A 27,362-nucleotide genomic window follows, 5' to 3' on the forward strand; every position below is an offset into this window, starting at 1 on the left:
CATAGTTAACCACACATACTAAATGCCATTCTATTTCTAGTTACTTTACATGAAGGAGTTTGATCCTACTCACACGACACAACTAGTAACAGATGGATGATTCAAATAACATTGGGAAATAAAACACGTACCTATCAGAATCAATTGAAATGAATAAAAAGTTTTAGTTATTTCTAAATGACATCAAGATTGCGATTTTCCTCATTCTTTCAGCATCCATGGCTTCTTGATTGTTGTTGATGAGACGAAACAGTTCTAATCGCATCTCACCAAGCTAAATAATTTCATCCATTAACCACCGTAAGCGTGTTTTCTGCGGTGGTGAGGAAGTATGATGAGGTGACGATAGTGTGAATCATTGAGGAATCTCATCATCTAAAAACTGTATCTTTCGTTTTTTTATTAGGTTTGGTGCCGCTGGGGGTGACGTAATGAAATCTGAGAACATGGTGAGGAATGTGGTGATCCATCAGAAGAGAACACATCAAGATTGAGAAAAGATTATTAGAGAAAATGAGAAATAAAATAAACAAGACAGAAATATGGTTATCAAATGATATTCAATTTAGTATTGAGTAAGTTACGACTCACATGTATCATAGGATATTGATATACAAGAAGACCAAGCCAACCCTATAGAAAGAGTTATTCCACAAAATTAGCTAATTCTGATTGAACCATATTTAGTATTACAGTAACTTACCATCAACATAAGTAAAAACAAAAACAACAGAAATACAACGTAACTGTTTTTACTAGAATTCTGCATCTAACTTGTTTTTTCTAGAATGGAAAACATCCATACGTAACTGTTTCAGTTCAATTTGAAACCTACACAACGACAAGAATTGCCTACATTCACCAATCTTGAATACAATCCTTATGAAACATATGCAAACATGGCAGACAGACACCAACCTTAAAATCTTCGAAACAAATACTACATTAACCGCATCAATATTTCATCATTAACCGTAAGCGTGTTTTCTGCAGTGGTGAGGGAGTACGATGAGGTGACGATAGTGTGATCATGTGAGAATCTCATCATCTAAGAACTCTATCTTTTGTTTCTTAATCAGCATTAATAGATGAAGAATACTCACAATTTCCATTGTTTGCGTCATCTTCGATCAACCGAATCACTAGGGTTGAGGCATGACTCCACACTTCAAGCTCAGCCTGACCCAGGAACCAGTTGTCACCCACATTTTCACCCTCTGCCCATTTCCAATGTTCCAGCAGACCCTCGAGTCAATGACACTCATCCACTCGTAGTTTGGTTGAGGAACGGATGGTGCTTCCAATAGGGTAGCCGCAGGCTGCTTCTGTTCTTGACACCTCTAGCAGCTTTGTTGAGCATGATCAAAGGCGTCCTGCATCACTTTCTATATCTCATCATGGAACCGATCACAGCAAACCAAACTTCCTACCATTTCCTTTCTGTTTTCATCATACTCATGAACATAGCATGACACGGCAAAGGTGTGGTACCTGCAAAAACTCCGACGGTCAAGTTATGAATTCAAAATAATATTGTAAATAAAAGAACATAGTATTTTAGATATTCTCACGCGCAGATCATGACAAGTTTACAATTGCATATTCAAATATGAGAAAGATTATCCATAAAACCATAACAAGGGTATATTAGTCATGCAATTTTTCTTATAGATTGCAGAAGGAGATGGATAATTTTAAATGAACTGCAGCAATGTTGTATCGATGTAAGCTGAGACATGACAAATCCCTGCAACCCACATTTGAAGGAAAACCCACTTCAGCAAATTAGTACAAATCAGAAAATATGCAGGATAACTTTTGACCTACATATTGTAACCACATTGAAGTAATAATAAAAAATTTTGGTAGTCATAGTTGGAATTACTGGGATCTGAAATGAATTATAACCATATGCAATTCTTCAAGTTGATGTACATCAATATCTATTAAAGAAGAGTTACCACATATGGATAACAATGACCAGAACAAGGCCTGGAAATTTCATATTATGGATTTCAAACTTTTCTTTATGCACTAATTAATAATTAACCTATACAATACGGACATGAGACACGACAGTGCCACGTCAACACCATAATAATTTGAAAAAATTAATCAATTGAATGTGGATGTGTGTCAGTCAGGAAGTGTCAGGAACCAACACGTCCCTGACTTTGGACACACCTTTGATTGGAGGTGTAGGTACTACAAATCAATTAACAATTTGTGATATAATCTAAACAAATACATGAAACTCTATATGAAAAATACCTGGGATGCAGACCCAATTATACTTCCAAATCAAAGGTTCCCTGCATCACTTTCTATTCTCATGGAACCGATCACCAATTACAATAAATTCAGGAAAAATAACCTGACAAGTGAACTAAGGCAGCCAAATTTAATATGGAAGAAATATTGAATTTAGACAAGAATAAGCTCATTTAATCATTGCATAGTCCAAAAAAGACCTGAATAATATCTGGAAAAAAGTTCAAGTCAAGAAAAGCTTCAGGATTTTATAAAACTTGTACATTAATAAATGAAATCAACGAATGAACCTGAATAATTTGTTGAGCACAAACAAATCAAACCAAATTAAAATAGGCAAACAGAAGAACATTACCTCTAAGGACTTCAAGACTGACATGGTCATAGCAAAGGTGGGTATCTACAAGTATCGGATGATCAAGTTAGTTATGGATTCAAAATAATCTTTAGCTAGTGATGTTGGTTTGATCACACTCTTGGGGTTGAGAACCTTCCTAATTTGAACACGACCTCTAAAGATGTACCAATTGTATGCCCTGCAGCATCAAAACCTTCATTTGTACCTCAACGGCTGGCTCTCCCTATCAAATATGACCAAAAGAAACAGTGAAATCAAACACAATACAACCCTTATCAGTATATATAAAAAAGAAAGTGCGAGAAACTGCTCAATATTTGTTATGGATTTGTGCAGTATTTACTACTTGTAACAAAACAATCACTTTGCATTTATTGTAAAAACCAAATGAAAAGAAGCAATAGAAACATTACATATAATGACCTCAAGACTCATTTTAATCTATTCATGACAAGAGCGTACATACCTGCCTACAAAGATTCGGACGAACAAGTTAGTTATCACTTCAAAATAATTTTGGAAAATAAAAAGAGTAACATTTTAGAGTAAACAAAAAGAGACGAATTATAACAACACATGATGTTATAAGCATAAAAGAGTGACATTGACCTTTATGGGAAGTCTTTGAAAAATGAAAAAGAACAACATACAGATAAAAGTCCTACCTAACCAAACATAGTATTTATAGTTACCTTTGGATGATACCAACAAAATTTACTTTCTATGAATGCATTATCTATATTAATTATAGTTTTTTTTTTTACAAATAGTCTACGAGACAACTTGCAAAGTAGAATTCATAAAAAAAAATGTTATGTTATAACCATTGTTGTGCAATCTCTTAGTGAATAGCTTTATTATACATGCACTTAGGTATTGTTTCAAATCCATAATTTAGTGGACATAGGTAGATAGCACAAAGAAATCGCGTAGACGAAAACAAATTCACTGATTTTGTAAACAAATATTTGTAGTATTATACTAATACAAATTATAAAAGAGAAGTAGTTAAAAGCAACAAAAATTCATATAATGAGCATCATCATATTTTAAGAAAAAACTACACACATGCATTGTTTTAAATCTTGCAAAGGAAGAAAAAAAAAAATTAATTGTAAATTCAAAATAATATTAGTAAAAAAAAAGAACATACTACCTTAGACATCCTCCAACAAATCATGAGAACTTCACAATTTCATAGACAAATTGTTGAAATATGAGATTGAGGGACATTTGAATATACAATATGTCTGAATAACATTACGAAGATTGTATTATACGGTATATATATAATTACATAAGGAATATGCAATGGTATATTCTATTATATTCTAGATAGGTTAAGAAATATTCAATGGAATATTCTCTATACAAATATTAACACTCCCCCTCAAATTTGAACATATAAGCTAAATGCACTAAGCTTGCCACATATATAATTAGTTTTAGGATCTCGTTGGAATTTTGTAAACACATACCAATTGATCATTAGAGTTGACAAAACTTGTGACAATGTCGTTTGATTCTATCTTCTCTCTGACAATGTTGTTCCTCTCATGAAACCTGGATTCAAAACAATACGTAATGGAACTTGGTTATCACAAATAAGGGTCATGGTCTTATTTTTTCAAATTGAAGTTCTTTGAGCAGTTGATTCAACCAACCTCACATGTTACTAGTGTCATACCTTATATTCTACCTCAGCACTTGATCTTGCAACTACATTATGTTTCTTTCTTTTATAGGATATTAGGTTTCCTTCAACAAATAAACAATACTCAGAGGTAAATCGTCGAACAATGGGTGAGTTTTCCCAATCAGCGTTAGGATATCCAACTATCTGAGTATGTCCTTTATTTTCATAAATGAGACATTTTCCTGGAGAACCTTTAATGTATCTTAGAATCCAAAAAAATAGCGTTCATGTTTTCTTAGAAAGGAGAATTTAAGAACTACTTCACCACACTACCGAAAAAGAAATGTTGGGACATGTGACTGTGAGATAATTTAACTTTCCAACTAATCCTATACATCCTTAATTCATATAGAAGCTCCCCCTGATTAGGTAGAATTTTAACACTTGAATCCATAAGAGTATTAACTGGTTTAGCATTCTACAAACTTGTTTCTTCAAAAGTATCCATAACATATTTCCCCGGAGAAATTACCATATCATCTTTAGATTTGACTACCTCAATACCCAAAAAATATAGAGTTTACCAAGGTCTTTCGTCTGAAATTTATTCGATAGATGTTATTTCAACTGGATATTCTCTTTGATGTATCTCAGAATCCAAAAAATAGCGTTCATGTGTTCTTAGAAAGGAGAATTTAAGAAATAATTTACCACGTTAACTGGAAAAGTTTTATTTTCCTGTGATTTCTTTTAGCACCACCACCTGAGACCATTCTCATAAAATTCTACTCTTGCTTAGTTGAGCTTAGGCCGATTCCAAGCTTTTGACAAACTTTTTAGTCTGCGTCAAAACAAAAAACATAGGAATTAAACAGCAAAATTTGTAGGTTAATTGTGAGAATGTATGTTAGAACAAAGAACATAGTCAATTAACACATAAATGTCACTATCAATGCTTGGGTACGTTCATAACAACAGTTGGACTCATGTTTGGTTTTGATTAAATTAAAAATTGTTATTTTATTTTGATCCAAATTTTGGATCTATCACAAAGTACTCAAGTCATACCTGTTCTAGAGTTAAAAACATGATCACATTCCAAGATCCTAGCCGTCCGAAATTTGGTATGAATCCCTTATAAAAGGCTAAAGGTCCCTGCAAAACCAATCAAATGACATACCGATTTCAATATTTCTCCAATTAAAACATAAGTTATTGGAGAATTCCTTCACCACTTCCACAACAGAGAGTTATGCAAAGAAAAAAAAGCATATTATGTAACGTAGAAATGAAAGTGAACAGTTTTATGTTAGCATATAAGCAGGCGTGAGAAATGAGAATGTTTAAAGATGCCATGAAAACTGAAAGTTCAAATCGTGTTAGTTCAATTTGCAATGGTTGCAGATAATACTCCAAGCACCCACCTCTTATCAATTTGATATGATCAAGTTCTGTGAAGTATTTTGTTTTATACAATTAATGCTTAATAAAGAAAAGGGAAAAGTAATAATAGCAGAAAAAACCATACATCATTTTTTAAATGTTTTGACGAAACAATCAATGGTGCTTTTGTAACTAGGATCTCCCGTCATTCTTGACTTCACCTGAAGAAGAAAATTCGAAAAATTGAATTAGGGAAAGGCAAAACTGCATAGTTTAGAAGCTCACCAAGCAACTGAATGTAGTACATATAGTTAACACACTATAGATAACATGATGAGACAATAAAAAGTGCACAATCAAACATTGATATTCACAAGTAAACACTGATAAATTACCACGTCAACTGGGGAGCCAATACAGACTGCAAAAAAACCCGCCCAAGACCAGAAAGAAGATGTGTAACAACGTTATCGGTGAAGCCTGGAATTTTCAAAATGGTCTGCAGTAGAAGGAAAAAAACAGGCTATTAAAATAAATGAAATTGGAGTAATAGCAAAATTTAACTCAAAAACGCAGTTTAGTATCTTTTACATTACCTCTCTTTCACTTGATCATAGCTGGCTAGCTCAGCAGCATTAATGATAGCATTTCTTGCGACATTGGGGCCAATGCCAGTCCAAAGTGCTCTGACTCCCTCCTGATTGTTTGATAGAGATTAAACAAGACTAATTATGAGTTTGGATCATAGAAAAGGACAAAAATCATCTTTATCATTCACAAATCATAGAAGGTTAAAGGAAAATACCTGTTTCACAATTGTTGAATAAGCATTCATGATCCAGTGTAGCGCCTTGGCACGCCAGGAGGCAATTTTCCTTCTGCTTGAAGTCTAACTTTGACAAGATCGGTAGGATTTGCCACTGCAATTGCTAGCAGCACCTGTTGATAAAGAAAATCAAACAGGTTTCAGTATCATGATTACGCATTATGTATTGAGAGCTTTAGGAGAAATATAATTGGATTTACCAATTGTTAATGCAGCGAGAATTTTTTTCACCAATGGAGCATCTCCAACATGGTCTTTCCCAACATACAAATTCTTAACCTGTTAAATATCCCAAATAATTCAAACAATCAGATTGCATACGTTAAAAAGTAGATATATGAACTCAAATAAATAAACAATCTTTGAGACACAGTCAATACTCACAGGCTCGTATAACCCAATTCTTAAACCTCCATACAAACATTGACGGTGTAACCCTGGCACAATTCCCTTCCAGAGCGCTGAAAGACCCTCTTCCCTGGCAATGGTTCCAACTGTTCCCAGCATTGCCCTTATATTTAGGTAAGTTTATCGTGTCACCAGCTACAGCTTGCTTTTGAAGCTGAAGCCTAACTTTGGCAGTGTCCAGAGGAATAGTACATATCTATATCAAAGATAAATTTGAGGATGTAATATTCAATATACGTTAGAACGAATTCTTGAAAAAGCACTACAACATGACATCTAACAAGCAAACGGAAGATGCAAAACAGCATAGTGTATATATGATAAGCTGAATCGATCTCCTTAAACAAGGAAAATTTGTGAATAAATCGAAAATTGTTGCATGGGAAAATTTATAGAAAACTATTCAACTATTGTGCCATTCTTCGCTGCTGATTCAGTCAGTGAATATCAAATACAGCATTTTCAAAAAATTTCCTCCCAAACAGATAATTAAGACTTTCAACAAAACAATCGATTTATCCCAACATCCAATTCCAAGATCTGCAACTACAAATCACCGAGCATAGACCAATCGTAATTAATCAACATTACATCTTGAAAATAACAGCCATGAGTGTAAAGCAAAATCCTTTAATAACATAAGAGCCCTTGACAAAAACATTTCCTATGTGCCTATACATGTTTGGAATCACAGTGAGTTTGAGAAGTCACAGCAGAACTATAATTCTATTGAATCTCCAAATTTTAGGTTTTGCCAAAATCTCGTGCTTCTGCCAAACTCAATGTCAATCCAAACACCCACTAAGACTAACCACTAGCAATTGGATACGCTCAACCACAATTGAGCCAACCTTCATGAAAAGCTTATCATCAAAAACAAATTTGCACACCAACTCATATTCAACTTAACTCTGACCAATCAAAAGGGTAGTAATAATCAAAGTAAAAGAAAAAAATGCAACTTAGATAACTACAAAAAAATCACATTCACTAGTTCATCCAATTTTCTGACCCACTACTATAGATCTATGTAACACCAACACTTAAGGTCCAAGATGCGTCCATGTCTGATACAACACAAGACACGTGAGGTTACGTTTACATAATTTTCTCCGATTACAACAACCCGTCAACATCGTATGCCACAACAAAAGCACAATTCCCAGAACATTAAAAACACACAAATCAAAGTCCATCACAGTCAAACACAATTAAGTAGTATCCTTTAATACACAACAAAAAACAATAGGTTCAAATTCAAAAACCCAAACCGGTTTCACACTACTAAGCACCGACTCCCTGAACATGAATAGACACTAACATAGAGACACCGATAATAATTTAAAAAAATAAGTATCTGTGCAAGTGTATCGACACTAACACAGCGACACAGATAATAATTTTAAAAAATAAATATTTGTGCAAGTGTCTGAAACATAGAGGCGCTGTTTTAAGATGTGTCAGTGCTACATGATAGTTTTTACACAACAAGATGATAACAAAGTAAAGAGAATTCCCAATCTAATGAAAACCTAAAGAAAAGGGAATAAATATATAGCGACATGCATATATGTACCTCAGCGAAACATGCAGAGAAAGCACTACTGGCGAAAGTGCCGGCAAAGGAGATATCAGAATTACTGCCACCACCTCCCACCATAGCTTCAAAAGTAAAAATATTATAGTTAGTGAAAAAAACAGTTAAGAGCGAAATCGAGAGAAAGAAGAAGTAGAAAAATGGTTTGAGAGAGAGGAAGAAGGAGAAAACCTGAAATTTTGCACAATTGGGAAGGAGAGAAAGAACTGAAAGGTTTTTATGCCACTGATCGCCAATGAGAAATTAAATAAAGTAAAGTGTGGACATAATTAAATAACTTAAAGCAAGACAAGTAAAATAAATAAAAGCGATAAAATAAGAAGTGACCCAACTCAATCTCACTAAAGTGAGATAACCCCCCGATGTGACGGATTACCTCCTGGTTAAGGGCTGATGAGTCATGGCTTCTCCTATAGCGGCCGCCATGTGCAACGCCATATGTACAATATTTGCCGAAAAACCCTCATTTTTGGTTTTTTTGCTTCGTTTCTTCGAAAAGGGTCCCGAAAGAGCTAAATATCTGAAAACAACATAAAAGAGAGCATAATACAAACAAAATGATAATAAAGTCCTAATAAACATGTGAAATCCGAGTCAAAAATACGGTGTGATTCAGTGTGATCAAATTCTCCCACACGTAAACCTTTGTTTGTCCTCAAACAAAACACTTTATAGTTTATGCAAAAAAAACAATATCAACTAGACTTAATTCAAGGCAAAAAGACTTATGGTGGGGTAATGCGGTCGTAGGCTTCTTTTCGTTTTCTTAAAGTCCTTTTCATTCAAGTGCAATCACATTAAGCCCGTTATCCGTACATACTCATAGTAAAGTGACCGGTTAGTGACTATGATCTTAAGCATGGGACTCTGGTACATAAGTTGGTGTAACCCATTTATTTAACCCAATTTGCAGTTGTGGGGGATTGGATCGTAATCCACCCTACCAAGTTCAGCACCAGATACCTCTGAACCAACCAACAATAGGCATATTCTTATATATATATATATATATATATATTTTCTAAGCATGGGGCTCTGGTACATAAGTTGGTGTAACCCCTTTATTTAACCCAATTTGCAGTTGTGGGGGATTGGATCGTAATCCACCCTTCCAAGTTCAGCACCAGATACCTCTGAACCAACCAACAATAGGCATATTCTTATATATAATATATATGGGGCTCTGGTACATAAGTTGGTGTAACCCCTTTATTTAACCCAATTTGCAGTTGTGGGGGATTGGATCGTAATCCACCCTTCCAAGTTCAGCACCAGATACCTCTGAACCAACCAACAATAGGCATATTCTTATATATATATATATGGGGCTCTGGTACATAAGTTGGTGTAACCCCTTTTTTAACCCAATTTGCAGTTGTGGGGGATTGGATCGTAATCCACCCTACCAAGTTCAGCACCAGATACCTCTGAACCAACCAACAATAGGCATATTCTTTTATATATATATATATATATATATATATATATATATATATATATATATATATATATATATATATATATATTTTTGTGATCATTCACTTATTTTCATCGGTCCCCTACGTAGAGCATGCTTAAGCCGGAGCTGACTGCAAGGATAAACTACTTAAGGACTTATTTGTAAAAAAAATTGGGACCACAACACATGGGGTGTCGGGATCGACTCTTATAATCATGAAGCCTACGCTATTAAGACAATACCGATTTTTAAAAAACGTTTTCCCAAGTCTTTTACATCCCGTCATAAACCTGTCTTATAGCCTGAATATTCAAGATGCACTGTTTTCTTTGCTCACAATTTTTTTTGGTAAGGTTAAAGAAATAGGAGAAATACGGATACACTACACAGATGACTCGTCAAACACATGTTATTTATTGAAAGGAAAAGCAAACAACAAAAAACGCTCAAAACATACTAAAAATAAAGAAAAGCAATAAAAAACGATAAAATCTCCTCCCACACTTAAACCGAACATTGTCCCCAATGTTTCGATATGAGATAGGGTAGGAGTAACCTGGAAGAGAGAGAAAGAGAACCATGGATGATCACCGGTACCGTCGCCGTCACGAGCATTTACTTTAACAAATATTGTAGACTCGAAGAAACGAGGAGGAATTGGGTGAAGGGGGAATAAGGAAATAACAAAATTAAGTGAGGGATATTGTTGTTAAGGGCAGACGAGGGCATGAGGTTTATAAGGTAACATGCCATATTAGCATAATATCCTCCAGAACCAGAATGGAACATTACCATAGAGAAGTAGGGTCCAAACGGTTTCTACAAGATGCATATTTTTACGTCCGGCTACCCCATTTTGTTAGGATGTATGAGGGCAAGATGTTGTATCGAATAAAACTGAGACGATGACAAATCCCTGCAACCACATTTGAAGGAAAACCACTTCAGCAAATTTGTACAAATCAGAACATATGCAAGATGACTTTTTACCTAAAAGTCCCAATAAAAAGATTTTGGTAGTCATAGTTGAAAATTACTGGGATCTGAAATGAATTATAAACAATATGCCAATTTTCAAGTTGATGTACATCAATATCTATTAAAGACACATTTACCACATATTGATAACAATGACCAGAACAAGGCATTGGAAATTTCATATTATGGATTTCAAATTTTTTTATACAATACGAGCATGGGACACGAGAATGACACGTCAACACCAGTATTAATTTAAAAAAAATAATAATTTAAATGTGGTAAGTCAGTGTCAGAAACAAAAACCAACACGTGTCTGACATTGGACACACCTTTGATCGGAGGTGTAGGTTCTTCAGATTAATTAACAAATTTATGTGATTTAATCTAATGTAATGCATGAAACTCTATATGAAAAATAGCTGGGGTGCAGACCGAATTATGCTTCCAAATCAAAGGATCCCTGCATCACTTTCTATATCTCATGAAAAAGGTCACAAATTACTATAAATTCAGAAAAATAAACTAAACAAGTGAAGTAAAGCAGCGAGATTTAATATGGAAGAAATATTGAATTAATCATTGCATAGTTCAAAAAAAACTGAATAATATCTGAAAAAATGTTCAAGTCAAGAAAAGGCTTCACGTTTTTATAAAACTTGTACATATTAATAAACGAAATCAACGAATGAACCTGAATAATTTGTTGGGCACAAACAAATCAAACAAAATTAAAAGAGGCAAACATAAGAACATTACCTCTAAGGGCCTCAAGACTGACATGATCATAGCAAAGGTGTGGTACCTACAAAGTATCGGACGATCAAGTTAGTTATGGATTCAAAATAATCTTTAGCTAGTTCAATTTGCAATGGTTGCAGATAATACTCCAAGCACCCACCTCTTATCAATTTGATATGATCAAGTTCTGTGAAGTATTTTGTTTTATACAATTAATGCTTAAATAAAGAAAAGGGAAAAGTAATAATAGCAGAAAAAACCATACATTATTTTTTAATGTTTTGACGAAACAACCAATGGTGCTTTTGTAACTAGGATCTCCCGTCATTCTTGACTTCACCTGAAGAAGAAAATTCGAAAAATTGAATTAGGGAAAAGGCAAAACTGCATAGTTTAGAAGCTCACCAAGCAACTGAATGTAGTACATATAGTTAACACACTATAGATAACATGATGAGACAATAAAAAGTGCACAATCAAACATTGATATTCACAAGTAAACACTGATAAATTACCACGTCAACTGGGGAGCCAATACACACTGCAAAAAAACCCGCCCAAAGAAGATGTGTAACAACGTTATCGGTGAAGCCTGGAATTTTCAAAATGGTCTGCAGTAGAAGGAAAAAAAACAGGCTATTAAAATAAATGAAATTGGAGTAATAGCAAAATTTAACTCAAAAACGCAGTTTAGTATCTTTTACATTACCTCTTTCACTTGATCATAACTGGCTAGCTCAGCAGCATTAATGATAGCATTTCTTGCGACATTGGGCCAATGCCAGTCCAAAGTGTTCTGACTCCCTCCTGATTGTTTGATAGAGATTAAACAAGACTAATTATGAGTTTGGATCTTAGAAAAGGACTAAAATCATCTTTATCTTTCACAAATCATAGAAGGTTAAAGGAAAATACCTGTTTCACAATTGTTGAATAAGCATTCAATGATCCAGTGTAGCACCTTGGCACGCCAGGAGGGAATTTTCCTTCTGCTTGAAGTCTAACTTTGACAAGATCGGTAGGATTTGCCACTGCAATTGCTACAGCAGCACCTGTTGATAAAGAAAAATCAAACAGGTTTCAGTATCATGATTACGCATTATGTATTGAGAGCTTTAGGAGAAATATAATTGGATTTACCAGTTGTTAATGCAGCGAGAATTTTTTTCACCAATGGAGCATCTCCAACATGGTCTTTCCCAACATACAAATTCTTAACCTGTTAAATATCCCAAATAATTCAAACAATCAGATTACATACGCTAAAAAGTAGATATATGAACTCAAATAAATAAACAATCTTTGAGACACAGTCAATACTCACAGGCTCGTATAACCCAATTCTTAAACCTCCATACAAACATAAGAACATTACCTCTAAGGGCCTCAAGACTGACATGATCATAGCAAAGGTGTGGTACCTACAAAGTTTCGGACGATCAAGTTAGTTATGGATTCAAAATAATCTTTAGCTAGTGATGTTGGTTTGATCACACTCTTGGGGTTGAGAACCTTCCTAAGTTGGAAATGACCTCCAAAGATGTACCAATTGTATGCCCTGCAGCATCAACACCTTCATTTGTAACCTCAACTGTTGGCTCTTCCTATCAAATATGACCAAAAAAAACAGTGAAATCAAAACACAATACAACCCTTACCCGATTAATATAAAAAAAAAAGTGCCAGAAACAGTCCAATATTTATTATAGATTTGTGCAGTATTTACTATTTGTAACAAAACAATCACTTAGCATACATTCTAAAAACCAAATGAAAGAGGCCATAGAAGAACATTACTTGTAATGACCACAAGACTCATTTTGATCTATTCATGTCAAGAGCGTACATACCTTCCTACAAAGACTCGAACGAACAAGTTGGTTATCACTCCAAAATAATTTTGGGAAATAAAAAGAGTAACATTTTAGAGTAAACAAAACGACGGAATTATAAAAATGCATGATGTTATAAGCATAAAAGAGTGGCATTGACCTTTATGGGAAATCTTTTGAAAGAGGAAAAAGAACAAGATACAATGAGAAAGTCCTACTAAACCAAACATCCTATTTCTAGTTACCTTTGGAAGATACCAACAAGTTAAAGTAACTTACTTTCTATGAATGCATTATCTATATTGTGAGAACCAAATCAAAAACGGAAATCACGATTTCAAACAAAATTAAAAGTTTACACTTCTGAAATATGAACACTGTGGCACAAATAATATAAAAGTAAAACTGTAAAATTTATCTATGATTATAAATCCAGAAACATAGAAAACAAAGCTATTATGAACTTCTGTACTCCAAATTAAAAACCAAATCAATAAAAACTATAGTTGAGCACCAATGGTGTATTTAACATAGACATGATATGAAACTGTCCAAAGTCCAAGCAAATGAGTGAGTTTTTTTGTTCTTACTTCTTTTTCTGACACTGATTCTTGATCCATATGAATCCGGCAGAGGTTCCACTCTTCACCTTCTGAGCACCTACCACAGCAGCTGACTTAGCTTTGTCAGCACCGACGATTGCAACTGTTTTCGCTTTGCCCATACTAACCGACGCCATAGCTTTTGCATCTTCCATCTTGCCACTTCCGTTGCTCTTATTATTCTTCTTCACCATCACATCGTCCTCATACTCGTCGCTGCCAAGCCCACCATTTCCCCATTGGTCAGACCAACTTGGTGCCTTGCTACCCATGTTGTTTCTTCCAAAACCTTCAGAAAAAAAAAATCAAATTTTTATTGATTCTATTCGCTAATGCTATTACACACATTGTTCTAAACTACTGTCAGCAATTGTAGTCGTAGCTTCAACATTAAGGTTTTAGGCCGCTGTTATGACTTAAATTTACGAGGATAGCTTAATCCAAAAAACTAATCAGATGTTATACACATTTTTACAGACTACAGTCATAACTACATTTACAATTGCAATATAAATATGTTTAAAAGATCTCTGCAACAACATTCCAAATGCAATTGCAATCCCATCACTAGAGCCAACCCAAAAGACTAACCATATAATACACATTGATAAGTTACAACCATAATATAAAGATTTTAGAGATGTCTACAACAACAATGTAATTACAGTTGCGACCGCATCAGCCATTGTAATTACCTAAGACCGGCTGTGAATCCAATCCAAAAGGCTAATAAAATATTATGCACATTGTTCTAAATTACGGTCACCAACCACAATATAAAGGTTTTAGAGATTTATGCAACAACATCACAACTGCAATTGGGATCGCATCACTGCCACTGTTACGACCAAAGTCAAACACGAAGACAAATACAGAGACACCGACACAACACCAACACCAACCCATACACATCGAAACTAGTAATAATTTCAAAAAAGACTGAATAAAACTTACGCGTCGGTGCTACAGAGCTCATAACGTCAGCATTGGTCAGCATTACTAAAATCAAATAAACACTTCACACGTTCGGCGTTGATTACGACAGTTCATCAATATGGATATCCTATTCAATGCAAATTCGAGTACCAAAGAATTGAACAAAAAAAATACAAAAAATCAGGATTCAATAGATCTCTTAACGAATTAAAACGAAAACTCAATTAGTTCCGCAAGATCTCTCAATGAATTGAAAGCAACGAAAAGGGCTTATCAATTTTCCCCATGGCGGTTACACGAACAGTAATTGAATCAATTACACAGAATTGCATGCATTGAGGTATTTTAGAACAGAAAAAATAGGTTTTTTTTTTGGTTTTTCTATCGAGAAACAACTGAAGCTATGAAATTAGATTGAAGATATGAAATTAAGAATAGAGAGAGAGAATCACCTTGAGAAATTGAGGAGAGAGGATGGGGATTGGAAGGAAGTGTAATGTAAGGAAGGAAGATGGTGGTGACCAACAAGTCTGTGAAAAAGGAAAAAGAACAAGATACGGTTAGGAAGTCATAGTTAACCACACATACTAAATGCCATTCTATTTCTAGTTACTTTACCTGAAGGAGTTTGATCCTACTCATCACGACACAACAATAGTAACAGATGGATGGATTCAAAATAACATTGGGGAAATAAAACAACGTACCTAACAGAGTCAATTGAAATGAATAATAGGTTGTTAGTTATTATCTAAATGACATCAACATCGTATGCCACAACAAAAGCACAAATTCCCAGAACATTAAAAACACACAAATCAAAGTCCATCACAGTCAAAACACAATTAAGTAGTATCCTTTAATACACAACTAAAAATAATAAGTTCAAATTCAAAAACCCAGACCGGTTTCACACTACTAAGCACTGACTCCCTGAACATGAATAGACACTAACATAGAGACACCGATAATAATTTAAAAAAATAAGTATCTGTGCAAGTGTATCGACACTAACACAGCGACACAGATAATAATTTTAAAAAATAAATATCTGTGCAAGTGTCTGAAACATACAGGCGCTGTTTTAAGATGTGTCAGTGCTACATAATAGTTTTTACGCAACAAGATGATAACAAAAACAGATTACAAAGTAAAGAGAATTCCCAATCTAATGAAAACCTAAAGAAAAGGGAATAAATATATAGCGACATGCATAAATGTACCTCAGCGAAACATGCAGAGAAAGCACTACTGGCGAAAGTGCCGGCAAAGGAGATATCAGAATTACTGCCACCACCTCCCACCATAGCTTCAAAAATAAAAATGTTATAGTTAGTGAAAAAAACAGTTAAGAGCGAAAACGAGAGAAAGAAGAAGTAGAAAAATGGTTTGAGAGAGAGGAAGAAGGAGAAAACCTGAAATTTTGCACAATTGTGAAGGAGAGAAAGAACTCAAAGGTTTTTATGCCACTGATCGCCAATGAGAAATTAAATAAAGTAAAGTGTGGACATAAATTAAATAAATTAAAGCAAGACAAGTAAAATAAATAAAAGCGATAAAATAAGAAGTGACCCAACTCAATCTCACTAAAGTGAGATAACCCCCGATGTGACAAAGAATAAGATCATTTAATCATTGCATAGTCCATAAAAGACCTGAATAATATCTGAAAAAAAGTTCAAGTCAAGAAAAGGTTTCACTACTTTATAAAACTTGTACGTTAATAAATGAAATCAACGAATGAACCTGAATAATTTGTTGAGCACAAACAAATCAAACCAAATTAAAATAGGCAAACAGAAGAACATTACCTCTAAGGACTTCAAGACTGACATGGTCATAGCAAAGGTGTGGTATCTACAAAGTATCGGACGATCAAGTTAGTTATGGATTCAAAATAATCTTTAGCTAGTGATGTTGGTTTGATCACACTCTTGGGGTTGAGAACCTTCCTAAGTTTGAACACGACCTTTAAAGATGTACCAACTGTATGCCCTGCAGCATCAAAACCTTCATTTGTAACCTCAACGGCTGGCTCTCCCTATCAAATATGACCAAAAGAAACAGTGAAATCAAAACACAATACAACCGTTATCGGTATAATATAAAAAAGAAAGTGCGAGAAACTGCTCAATATTTGTTATGGATTTGTGCAGTATTTACTACTTGTAACAAAACAATCACTTTGCATTTATTGTAAAAATCAAATGAAAAGAAGCAATAGAAGAACATTACTTGTAATGACCTCAAGACTCATTTTGATCTATTCATGACAAGAGCGTACATACCTTCCTACAAAGATTCGGACGAATAAGTTAGTTATCACTTCAAAATAATTTTGGAAAATAAAAAGAGTAACATTTTAGAGTAAACAAAAAGACGAAATTATACCAACACATGATGTTATAAGCATAAAAGAGTGACATTGACCTTTATGGGAAGTCTTTGAAAAAGAAAAAAGAACAACATACAGATAGAAAGTCCTACCTAACCAAACATAGTATTTATAGTTTACCTTTGGATGATACCAACAAAATTTACATTCTATGAATGCATTATCTATATTAATTATAGTTTTTTTTTTTACAAATAGTCTACAAGACAACTTGCAAAGTAGAATTCATAAAAAAAAATTGTTATGTTATAAACATTGTTGTGCAATCTCTTAGTGAATAGCTTTATTAAACATGCACTTAGGTATTGTTTCGAAATCCATAATTTAGTGGACATAGGTAGATAGCACAAAGAAATCACGTAGACGAAAACAAATTCGCTGATTTTGTAAACAAATATTTGTAGTATTATACTAATACAAATTATAAAAGAGAAGTAGTTAAAAGCAACAAAAATTCATATGATGAGCCTCATCATATTTTAAGAAAAAACTACACACATGCATTGTTTTAAATCTTGCAAAGGAAGAAAAAAAAATATTAATTGTAAATTCAAAATAATATTAGTAAAAAAAAAACATACTACCTTAGATATCCTCCAACAAATCATGAGAACTTCACAATTTCATAGACAAATTGTTGAAATATGAGATTGAGGGACATTTGAATATACAATATGTCTGAATAACATGACGAAGATTGTATTATACGGTATATTATGTTAATTACATAAGGAATATGCAATGGTATATTCTATTATATTCTAGATAGGTTAAGAAATATTCAATGGAATATTCTCTATACAAATATTAACACTCCCCCTCAAATTTGAACATATAAGCTAAATGCACTAAGCTTGCCACATATATAATTAGTTTTAGAATCTCGTTGGGATTTTGTAAACACATTCCAATTGATCATTAGAGTTGACAAAACTTGTGACAATGTCGTTTGATTCTATCTTCTCTCTGACAATGTTTGGTCCTCTCATGAAACCTGGATTCAAAACAATACGTAATGGAACTTGGTTATCACAAATAAGGGTCATGGTCTTATTTTTTCAAATTGAAGTTCTTTGAGCAGTTGATTCAACCAAACGACCTCACATGTTACTAGTGTCATAACCTTATATTCTACCTCAGCACTTGATCTTGCAACTACATTATGTTTCTTACTTTTATAGGATATTAGGTTTCCTTCAACAAATAAACAATACTCAGAGGTAAATCGTCTAACAATGGGTGAGTTTTCCCAATCAGCGTTAGGATATCCAACTATCTGAGTATGTCCTTTATTTTCATAAATGAGACATTTTCCTGGAGAACCTTTAATGTATCTTAGAATCCAAAAAATAGCGTTCATGTGTTCTTAGAAAGGAGAATTTAAGAACTACTTCACCACACTAACCGAAAAAGAAATGTTGGGTCGTGTGACTGTGAGATAATTTAACTTTCCAACTAATAGCCTATACATCCTTAATTCATATAGAAGCTCCCCCTGATTAGGTAGAATTTTAACACTTGAACCCATAAGAGTATTAACTGGTTTAGCATTCTACAAACTTGTTTCTTCAAAAGTATCCATAACATATTTCCCCGGAGAAATTACCATATTATCTTTAGATTTGACTACCTCAATACCCAAAAAATATAGGAGTTTACCAAGGTCTTTCGTCTGAAATTTATTCGTTAGATGTTATTTCAACTGGAATATTCTCTTTGATGTATCTCAGAATCCAAAAATAGCGTTCATGTGTTCTTAGAAAGGCGAATTTAAGAAATAATTTACCACCTTAACTGGAAAAGTTTTATTTTCCTGTGATTTCTGTTAGCACCACCACCTGAGATCATTCTCATAAAATTCTACTCTTGCTTAGTTGAGCTTAGGCCGATTCCAAGCTTTTGACAAACTTTTTAGTCTGCGTCAAAACAAAAAACATAGGAATTAAAACAGCAAAATTTGTAGGTTAATTGTGAGAATGTATGTTACAACAAAGAACATAGTCAATTAACACATAAATGTCACTATCAATGCTTGGGTACGTTCATAACAACAGTTGGACTCATGTTTGGTTTTGATTAAATTAAAAATTGTTATTTTATTTTGATCCAAATTTTGGATCTATCACAAAGTACTCAACTCATACCTGTTTTAGAGTTAAAAACATGATCACATTCCAAGATCCTAGCCGTCCGAAATTTGGTATGAATCCCTTATAAAAGGCTAAAGGTCCCTGCAAAACCAATCAAATGACATACCGATTTCAATATTTCTCCAATTAAAACATAAGTTATTGGAGAATTCCTTCACCACTTCCACAACAGAGAGTTATGCAAAGAAAAAAAAGCATATTATGTAACGTAGAAATGAAAGTGAACAGTTTTATGTTAGCATATAAGCAGGCGTGAGAAATGAGAATGTTTAAAGATGCCATGAAAACTGAAAGTTCAAATGATGTTAGTTCAATTTGCAATGGTTGCAGATAATACTCCAAGCACCCACCTCTTATCAATTTGATATGATCAAGTTCTGTGAAGTATTTTGTTTTATACAATTAATGCTTAAATAAAGAAAAGGGAAAAGTAATGATAGCAGAAAAAACCATACATCATTTTTTAATGTTTTGACGAAACAATCAATGGTGCTTTTGTAACTAGGATCTCCCGTCATTCTTGACTTTACCTGAAGAAGAAAATTCGAAAAATTGAATTAGGGAAAAGGCAAAACTGCATAGTTTAGAAGCTCACCAAGCAACTGAATGTAGTACATATAGTTAACACACTATAGATAACATGATGAGACAATAAAAAGTGCACAATCAAACATTGATATTCACAAGTAAACACTGATAAATTACCACGTCAACTGGGGAGCCAATACACACTGCAAAAAAACCCGCCCAAGACCAGAAAGAAGATGTGTAACAACGTTATCGGTGAAGCCTGGAATTTTCAAAATGGTCTGCAGTAGAAGGAAAAAAAACAGGCTATTAAAATAAATGAAATTGGAGTAATAGCAAAATTTAACTCAAAAACGCAGTTTAGTATCTTTTACATTACCTCTTTCACTTGATCATAGCTGGCTAGCTCAGCAGCATTAATGATAGCATTTCTTGCGACATTGGGGCCAATGCCAGTCCAAAGTGCTCTGACTCCCTCCTGATTGTTTGATAGAGATTAAACAAGACTAATTATGAGTTTGGATCATAGAAAAGGACTAAAATCATCTTTATCTTTCACAAATCATAGAAGGTTAAAGGAAAATACTTGTTTCACAATTGTTGAATAAGCATTCAATGATCCAGTGTAGCGCCTTGGCACGCCAGGAGGCAATTTTCCTTCTGCTTGAAGTCTAACTTTGACAAGATGGGTAGGATTTGCCACTGCAATTGCTACAGCAGCACCTGTTGATAAAGAAAAATCAAACAGGTTTCAGTATCATGATTACGCATTATGTATTGAGAGCTTTAGGAGAAATATAATTGGATTTACCAGTTGTTAATGCAGCGAGAATTTTTTTCACCAATGGAGCATCTCCAACATGGTCTTTCCCAACATACAAATTCTTAACCTGTTAAATATCCCAAATAATTCAAACAATCAAATTGCATACGCTAAAAAGTAGATATATGAACTCAAATAAATAAACAATCTTTGAGACACAGTCAATACTCACAGGCTCGTATAACCCAATTCTTAAACCTCCATACAAACATTGACGGTGTAACCCTGGCACAATTCCCTTCTAGAGCGCTGAAAGACCCTCTTCCCTGGCAATGGTTCCAACTGTTCCCAGCATTGCCCTTATATTTAGGTAAGTCTATCGTGTCACCAGCTACAGCTTGCTTTTGAAGCTGAAGCCTAACTTTGGCAGTGTCCAGAGGAATAGTACATATCTATATCAAAGATAAATTTGAGGATGTAATATTCAATATACGTTAGAACGAATTCTTGAAAAAGCACTACAACATGACATCTAACAAGCAAACGGAAGATGCAAAACAGCATAGTTTATATATGATAAGCTGAATCGATCTCCTTAAACAAGGAAAATTTGTGAATAAATCGAAAATTGTTGCATGGGAAAATTTATAGAAAACTATTCAACTATTGTGCCATTCTTCACTGCTGATTCGTTCAGTGAATATCAAATACAGCATTTTCAAAAAATTTCCTCCCAAACAGATAATTAAGACTTTCAACAAAACAATCGATTTATCCCAACATCCAATTCCAAGATCTGCAACTACAAATCACCGAGCATAGACCAATCGTAATTAATCAACATTACATCTTGAAAATAACAGCCATGAGTTTAAAGCAAAATCCTTTAATAACATAAGAGCCCTTGACAAAAACATTTCCTATGTGCCTATACATGTTTGGAATCACAGTGAGTTTGAGAAGTCACAGCAGAACTATAATTCTATTGAATCTCCAAATTTTAGGTTTTGCCAAAATCATCGTGCTTCTGCCAAACTCACCGTCAATCCAAACACCCACTAAGACTAACCACTAGCAATTGGATACGCTCAACCACAAATTGAGCCAACCTTCATGAAAAGCTTATCATCAAAAACAAATTTGCACACCAACTCATATTCAACTTAACTCTGACCAAGCAAAAGGGTAGTAATAATCAAAGTAAAAGAAAAAAAATGCAACTTAGATAACTACAAAAAAATCATTCCCTAGTTCATCCAATTTTCTGACCCACTACTATAGATCTATGTAACACCAACACTTTAGGTCCAAGATGCGTCCATGTCTGATACAACACAAGACACGTGAGGTTACGTTTACATAATTTTCTCCGATTACAACAACCCGTCAACATCGTATGCCACAACAAAAGCACAAATTCCCAGAACATTAAAAACACACAAATCAAAGTCCATCACAGTCAAAACACAATTAAGTAGTATCCTTTAATACACAACAAAAAACAATAGGTTCAAATTCAAAAACCCAAACCGGTTTCACACTACTAAGCACCGGACTCCCTGAACATAGAGACACCGATAATAATTTAAAAAAATAAGTATCTGTGCAAGTGTATCGACACTAACACAGCGACACAGATAATAATTTTAAAAAATAAATATTTGTGCAAGTGTCTGAAACATAGAGGCGCTGTTTTAAGATGTGTCAGTGCTACATAATAGTTTTTACACAACAAGATGATAACAAAAACAGATTACAAAGTAAAGAGAATTCCCAATCTAATGAAAACCTAAAGAAAAGGGAATAAATATATAGCGACATGCATATATGTACCTCAGCGAAACATGCAGAGAAAGCACTACTGGCGAAAGTGCTGGCAAAGGAGATATCAGAATTACTGCCACCACCTCCCACCATAGCTTCAAAAGTAAAAATGTTATAGTTAGTGAAAAAAACAGTTAAGAGCGAAATCGAGAGAAAGAAGAAGTAGAAAAATGGTTTGAGAGAGAGGAAGAAGGAGAAAACCTGAAATTTTGCACAATTGTAAAGGAGAGAAAGAACTGAAAGGTTTTTATGCCACTGATCGCCAATGAGAAATTAAATAAAGTAAAGTGTGGACATAAATTAAATAACTTAAAGCAAGACAAGTAAAATAAATAAAAGCGATAAAATAAGAAGTGACCCAACTCAATCTCACTAAAGTGAGATAACCCCCCGATGTGACGGATTACCTCCTGGTTAAGGGCTGATGAGTCATAGCTTCTCCTATAGCGGCCGCCATGCGCAACGTCATGTGTACAATATTTGCCGAAAAACCCTCATTTTTGGTTTTTTTGCTTCGTTTCTTCGAAAAGGGTCCCAAAAGAGCTAAATATCTGAAAACAACATAAAAGAGAGCATAATACAAACAAAATGATAATAAAGTCCTAATAAACATGTGAAATCCGAGTCAAAAATACGGTGTGATTCAGTGTGATCAAATTCTCCCACACTTAAACCTTTGTTTGTCCTCAAACAAAACTCTTTATAGTTTATGCAAAAAAAACAATATCAACTAGACTTAATTCAAGGCAAAAAGACTTATGGTGGGGTAATGCGGTCGTAGGCTTCTTTTCGTTTTCTTAAAGTCCTTTTCATTCAAGTGCAATCACATTAAGCCCGTTATCCGTACATACTCATAGTAAAGTGACCGGTTAGTGACTATGATCTTAAGCATGGGACTCTGGTACATAAGTTGGTGTAACCCATTTATTTAACCCAATTTGCAGTTGTGGGGGATTGGATCGTAATCCACCCTACCAAGTTCAGCACCAGATACCTCTGAACCAACCAACAATAGGCATATTCTTATATATATATTTATATATATATATATATATATATATATATATATATATATATATTTATATATATATATTTTTTTTTTATTTTTCTAAGCATGGGGCTCTGGTACATAAGTTGGTGTAACCCCTTTATTTAACCCAATTTGCAGTTGTGGGGGATTGGATCGTAATCCACCCTTCCAAGTTCAGCACCAGATACCTCTGAACCAACCAACAATAGGCATATTCTTATATATATATATATATGGGGCTCTGGTACATAAGTTGGTGTAACCCCTTTATTTAACCCAATTTGCAGTTGTGGGGGATTGGATCGTAATCCACCCTTCCAAGTTCAGCACCAGATACCTCTGAACCAACCAACAATAGGCATATTCTTATATATATATATATGGGGCTCTGGTACATAAGTTGGTGTAACCCCTTTATTTAACCCAATTTGCAGTTGTGGGGGATTGGATCGTAATCCACCCTACCAAGTTCAGCACCAGATACCTCTGAACCAACCAACAATAGGCATATTCTTATATATATATATATATATATATATATATATATATATATATATATATATATATATATATATATATATATATATATATATATATATATATATATATATATATATATATATATATATATATATATATATTTATTTTTTTGTGATCATTCACTTATTTTCATCGGTCACCTACGTAGAGCATGCTTAAGCCGGAGCTGACTGCAAGGATAAACTACTTAAGGACTTATTTGTAAAAAAAATTGGGACCACAACACATGGGGTGTCGGGATCGACTCTTATAATCATGAAGCCTACGTTATTAAGACAATACCGATTTTTAAAAAACGTTTTCCCAAGTCTTTTACATCCCGTCATAAACCTGTCTTATAGCCTGAATATTCAAGATGCACTGTTTTCTTTGCTCACAATTTTTTTTTGGTAAGGTTAAAGAAATAGGAGAAATACGGATACACTACACAGATGACTCGTCAAACACATGTTATTTTATTGAAAGGAAAAGCAAACAACAAAAAACGCTCAAAACATACTAAAAACAAAGAAAAGCAATAAAAAACGATAAAAATCTCCTCCCACACTTAAACCGAACATTGTCCCCAATGTTCCGATATGAGATAGGGTAGGAGTAACCTGGAAGAGAGAGAAAGAGAATCATGGATGATCACCGGTACCGTCGCCGTCACGAGCATTTACTTTAACAAATATTGTAGACTCGAAGAAACGAGGAGGAATTGGGTGAAGGGGGAATAAGGAAATAACAAAATTAAGTGAGGGATATTATTGTTAAGGGCAGACGAGGGCATGAGGTTTATAAGGTAACATGCCATATTAGCATAATATCCTCCCGAACCAGAATGGAACATTACCATAGAGAAGTAGGGTCCAAACGGTTTCTACAAGATGCATATTTTTACGTCCGGCTACCCCATTTTGTTAGGATGTATGAGGGCAAGATGTTGTATCGAATAAAACTGAGACGATGACAAATCCCTGCAACCACATTTGAAGGAAAACCACTTCAGCAAATTTGTACAAATCAGAACATATGCAAGATGACTTTTTACCTAAAAGTCCCAATAAAAAGATTTTGGTAGTCATAGTTGAAAATTACTAGGATCTGAAATGAATTATAAACAATATGCCAATTTTCAAGTTGATGTACATCAATATCTATTAAAGACACATTTACCACATATTGATAACAATGACCAGAACAAGGCATTGGAAATTTCATATTATGGATTTCAAAAATTTTTATACAATACGAGCATGGGACACGAGAATGACACGTCAACACCAGTATTAATTTAAAAAAAATAATAATTTAAATGTGGTAAGTCAGTGTCAGAAACAAAAACCAACACGTGTCTGACATTGGACACACCTTTGATCGGAGGTGTAGGTTCTTCAGATTAATTAACAAATTTATGTGATTTAATCTAATGTAATGCATGAAACTCTATATGAAAAATAGCTGGGGTGCAGACCGAATTATGCTTCCAAATCAAAGGATCCCTGCATCACTTTCTATATCTCATGAAAAAGGTCACAAATTACTATAAATTCAGAAAAAATAAACTGAACAAGTGAAGTAAAGCAACGAGATTTAATATGGAAGAAATATTGAATTTAGACAAAGAACAAGTTCATTTAATCATTGCATAGTTCAAAAAAAACTGAATAATATCTAAAAAAATGTTCAAGTCAAGAAAAGGCTTCACGTTTTTATAAAACTTGTAGATATTAATAAACGAAATCAACGAATAAACCTGAATAATTTGTTGGGCACAAACAAATCAAACAAAATTCAAAGAGGCAAACATAAGAACATTACCTCTAAGGGCCTTAAGACTGACATGATCATAGCAAAGGTGTGGTACCTACAAAGTATCGGACGATCAAGTGAGTTATGGATTCAAAATAATCTTTAGCTAGTGATGTTGGTTTGATCACACTTTTGGGGTTGAGAACCTTCCTAAGTTGGAAATGACCTCCAAAGATGTACCAATTGTATGCCCTGCAGCATCAACACCTTCATTTGTAACCTCAACTGTTGGCTCTCCCTATCAAATATGACCCAAAAAAATAGTGAAATCAAAACACAATACAACCCTTACCCGAATAATATAAAAAAGAAAGTGCCAGAAACAGTCCAATATTTATTATAGATTTGTGCAGTATTTACTATTTGTAACAAAACAATCACTTAGCATACATTCTAAAAACCAAATGAAAAGAGGCCATAGAAGAACATTACTTGTAATGACCACAAGACTCATTTTGATCTATTCATGTCAAGAGCGTACATACCTTCCTACAAAGACTCGAACGAACAAGTTAGTTATCACTCCAAAATAATTTTGGAAAATAAAAAGAGTAACATTTTAGAGTAAACAAAACGACGGAATTATAAAAATGCATGATGTTATAAGCATAAAAAGAGTGGCATTGACCTTTATGGGAAGTCTTTTGAAAGAGGAAAAAGAACAAGATACAATGAGAAAGTCCTACTAAACCAAACATCCTATTTCTAGTTACCTTTGGAAGATACCAACAAGTTAAAGTAACTTACTTTCTATGAATGCATTATCTATATTGTGAGAACCAAATCAAAAACGGAAATCACGATTTCAAACAAAATTAAAAGTTTACACTTCTGAAATATGAACACTGTGGCACAAAAAATATAAAAGTAAAACTGTAAAATTTATCTATGATTATAAATCCAGAAACATAGAAAACAAAGCTATTATGAACTTCTGTACTCCAAATTAAAAACCAAATCAATAAAAACTATAGTTGAGCACCAATGGTATATTTAACATAGACATGATATGAAACTGTCCAAAGTCCAAGCAAATGAGTGAGCTTTTTTGTTCTTACTTCTTTTTCTGACACTGATTCTTGATCCATATGAATCCGGCAGAGGTTCCACTCTTCACCTTCTGAGCACCTACCACAGCAGCTGACTTAGCTTTGTCAGCACCGACGATTGCAACTGTTTTCGCTTTGCCCATACTAACCGACGCCATAGCTTTTGCATCTGCCATCTTGCCACTTCCGTTGCTCTTATTATTCTTCTTCACCATCACATCGTCCTCATACTCGTCGCTGCCAAGCCCACCATTTCCCCATT

The 27,362-nt window shown here is 34.0% G+C and overlaps 1 protein-coding gene and 4 pseudogenes across 1 annotated transcript; all 5 read right to left on the reverse strand.

Moving 5' to 3' along the window:
• LOC127074679 (mitochondrial uncoupling protein 1-like) overlaps nt 1-9,608 on the reverse strand; it is a 30,491-nt pseudogene extending 20,883 nt beyond the window's left edge.
• Nucleotides 1-16,652, reverse strand: part of LOC127074672 (mitochondrial uncoupling protein 1-like) — a 21,261-nt pseudogene extending 4,609 nt beyond the window's left edge.
• LOC127074677 (mitochondrial uncoupling protein 1-like) overlaps nt 1-22,782 on the reverse strand; it is a 43,935-nt pseudogene extending 21,153 nt beyond the window's left edge.
• On the reverse strand, nt 10,586-27,362 carry LOC127074671 (mitochondrial uncoupling protein 1-like; annotated as a pseudogene).
• Nucleotides 13,884-14,383, reverse strand: LOC127074676 (uncharacterized). Its single transcript, XM_051016021.1, has one exon. The coding sequence runs from the start codon at nt 14,361-14,363 to the stop codon at nt 14,076-14,078; it is 288 nt and encodes a 95-aa protein (XP_050871978.1). The 5' UTR covers nt 14,364-14,383; the 3' UTR covers nt 13,884-14,075.

This window comes from Lathyrus oleraceus, chromosome 4, assembly GCF_024323335.1.
Source record: "Lathyrus oleraceus cultivar Zhongwan6 chromosome 4, CAAS_Psat_ZW6_1.0, whole genome shotgun sequence".
Lineage (NCBI taxonomy): Eukaryota > Viridiplantae > Streptophyta > Magnoliopsida > Fabales > Fabaceae > Lathyrus > Lathyrus oleraceus.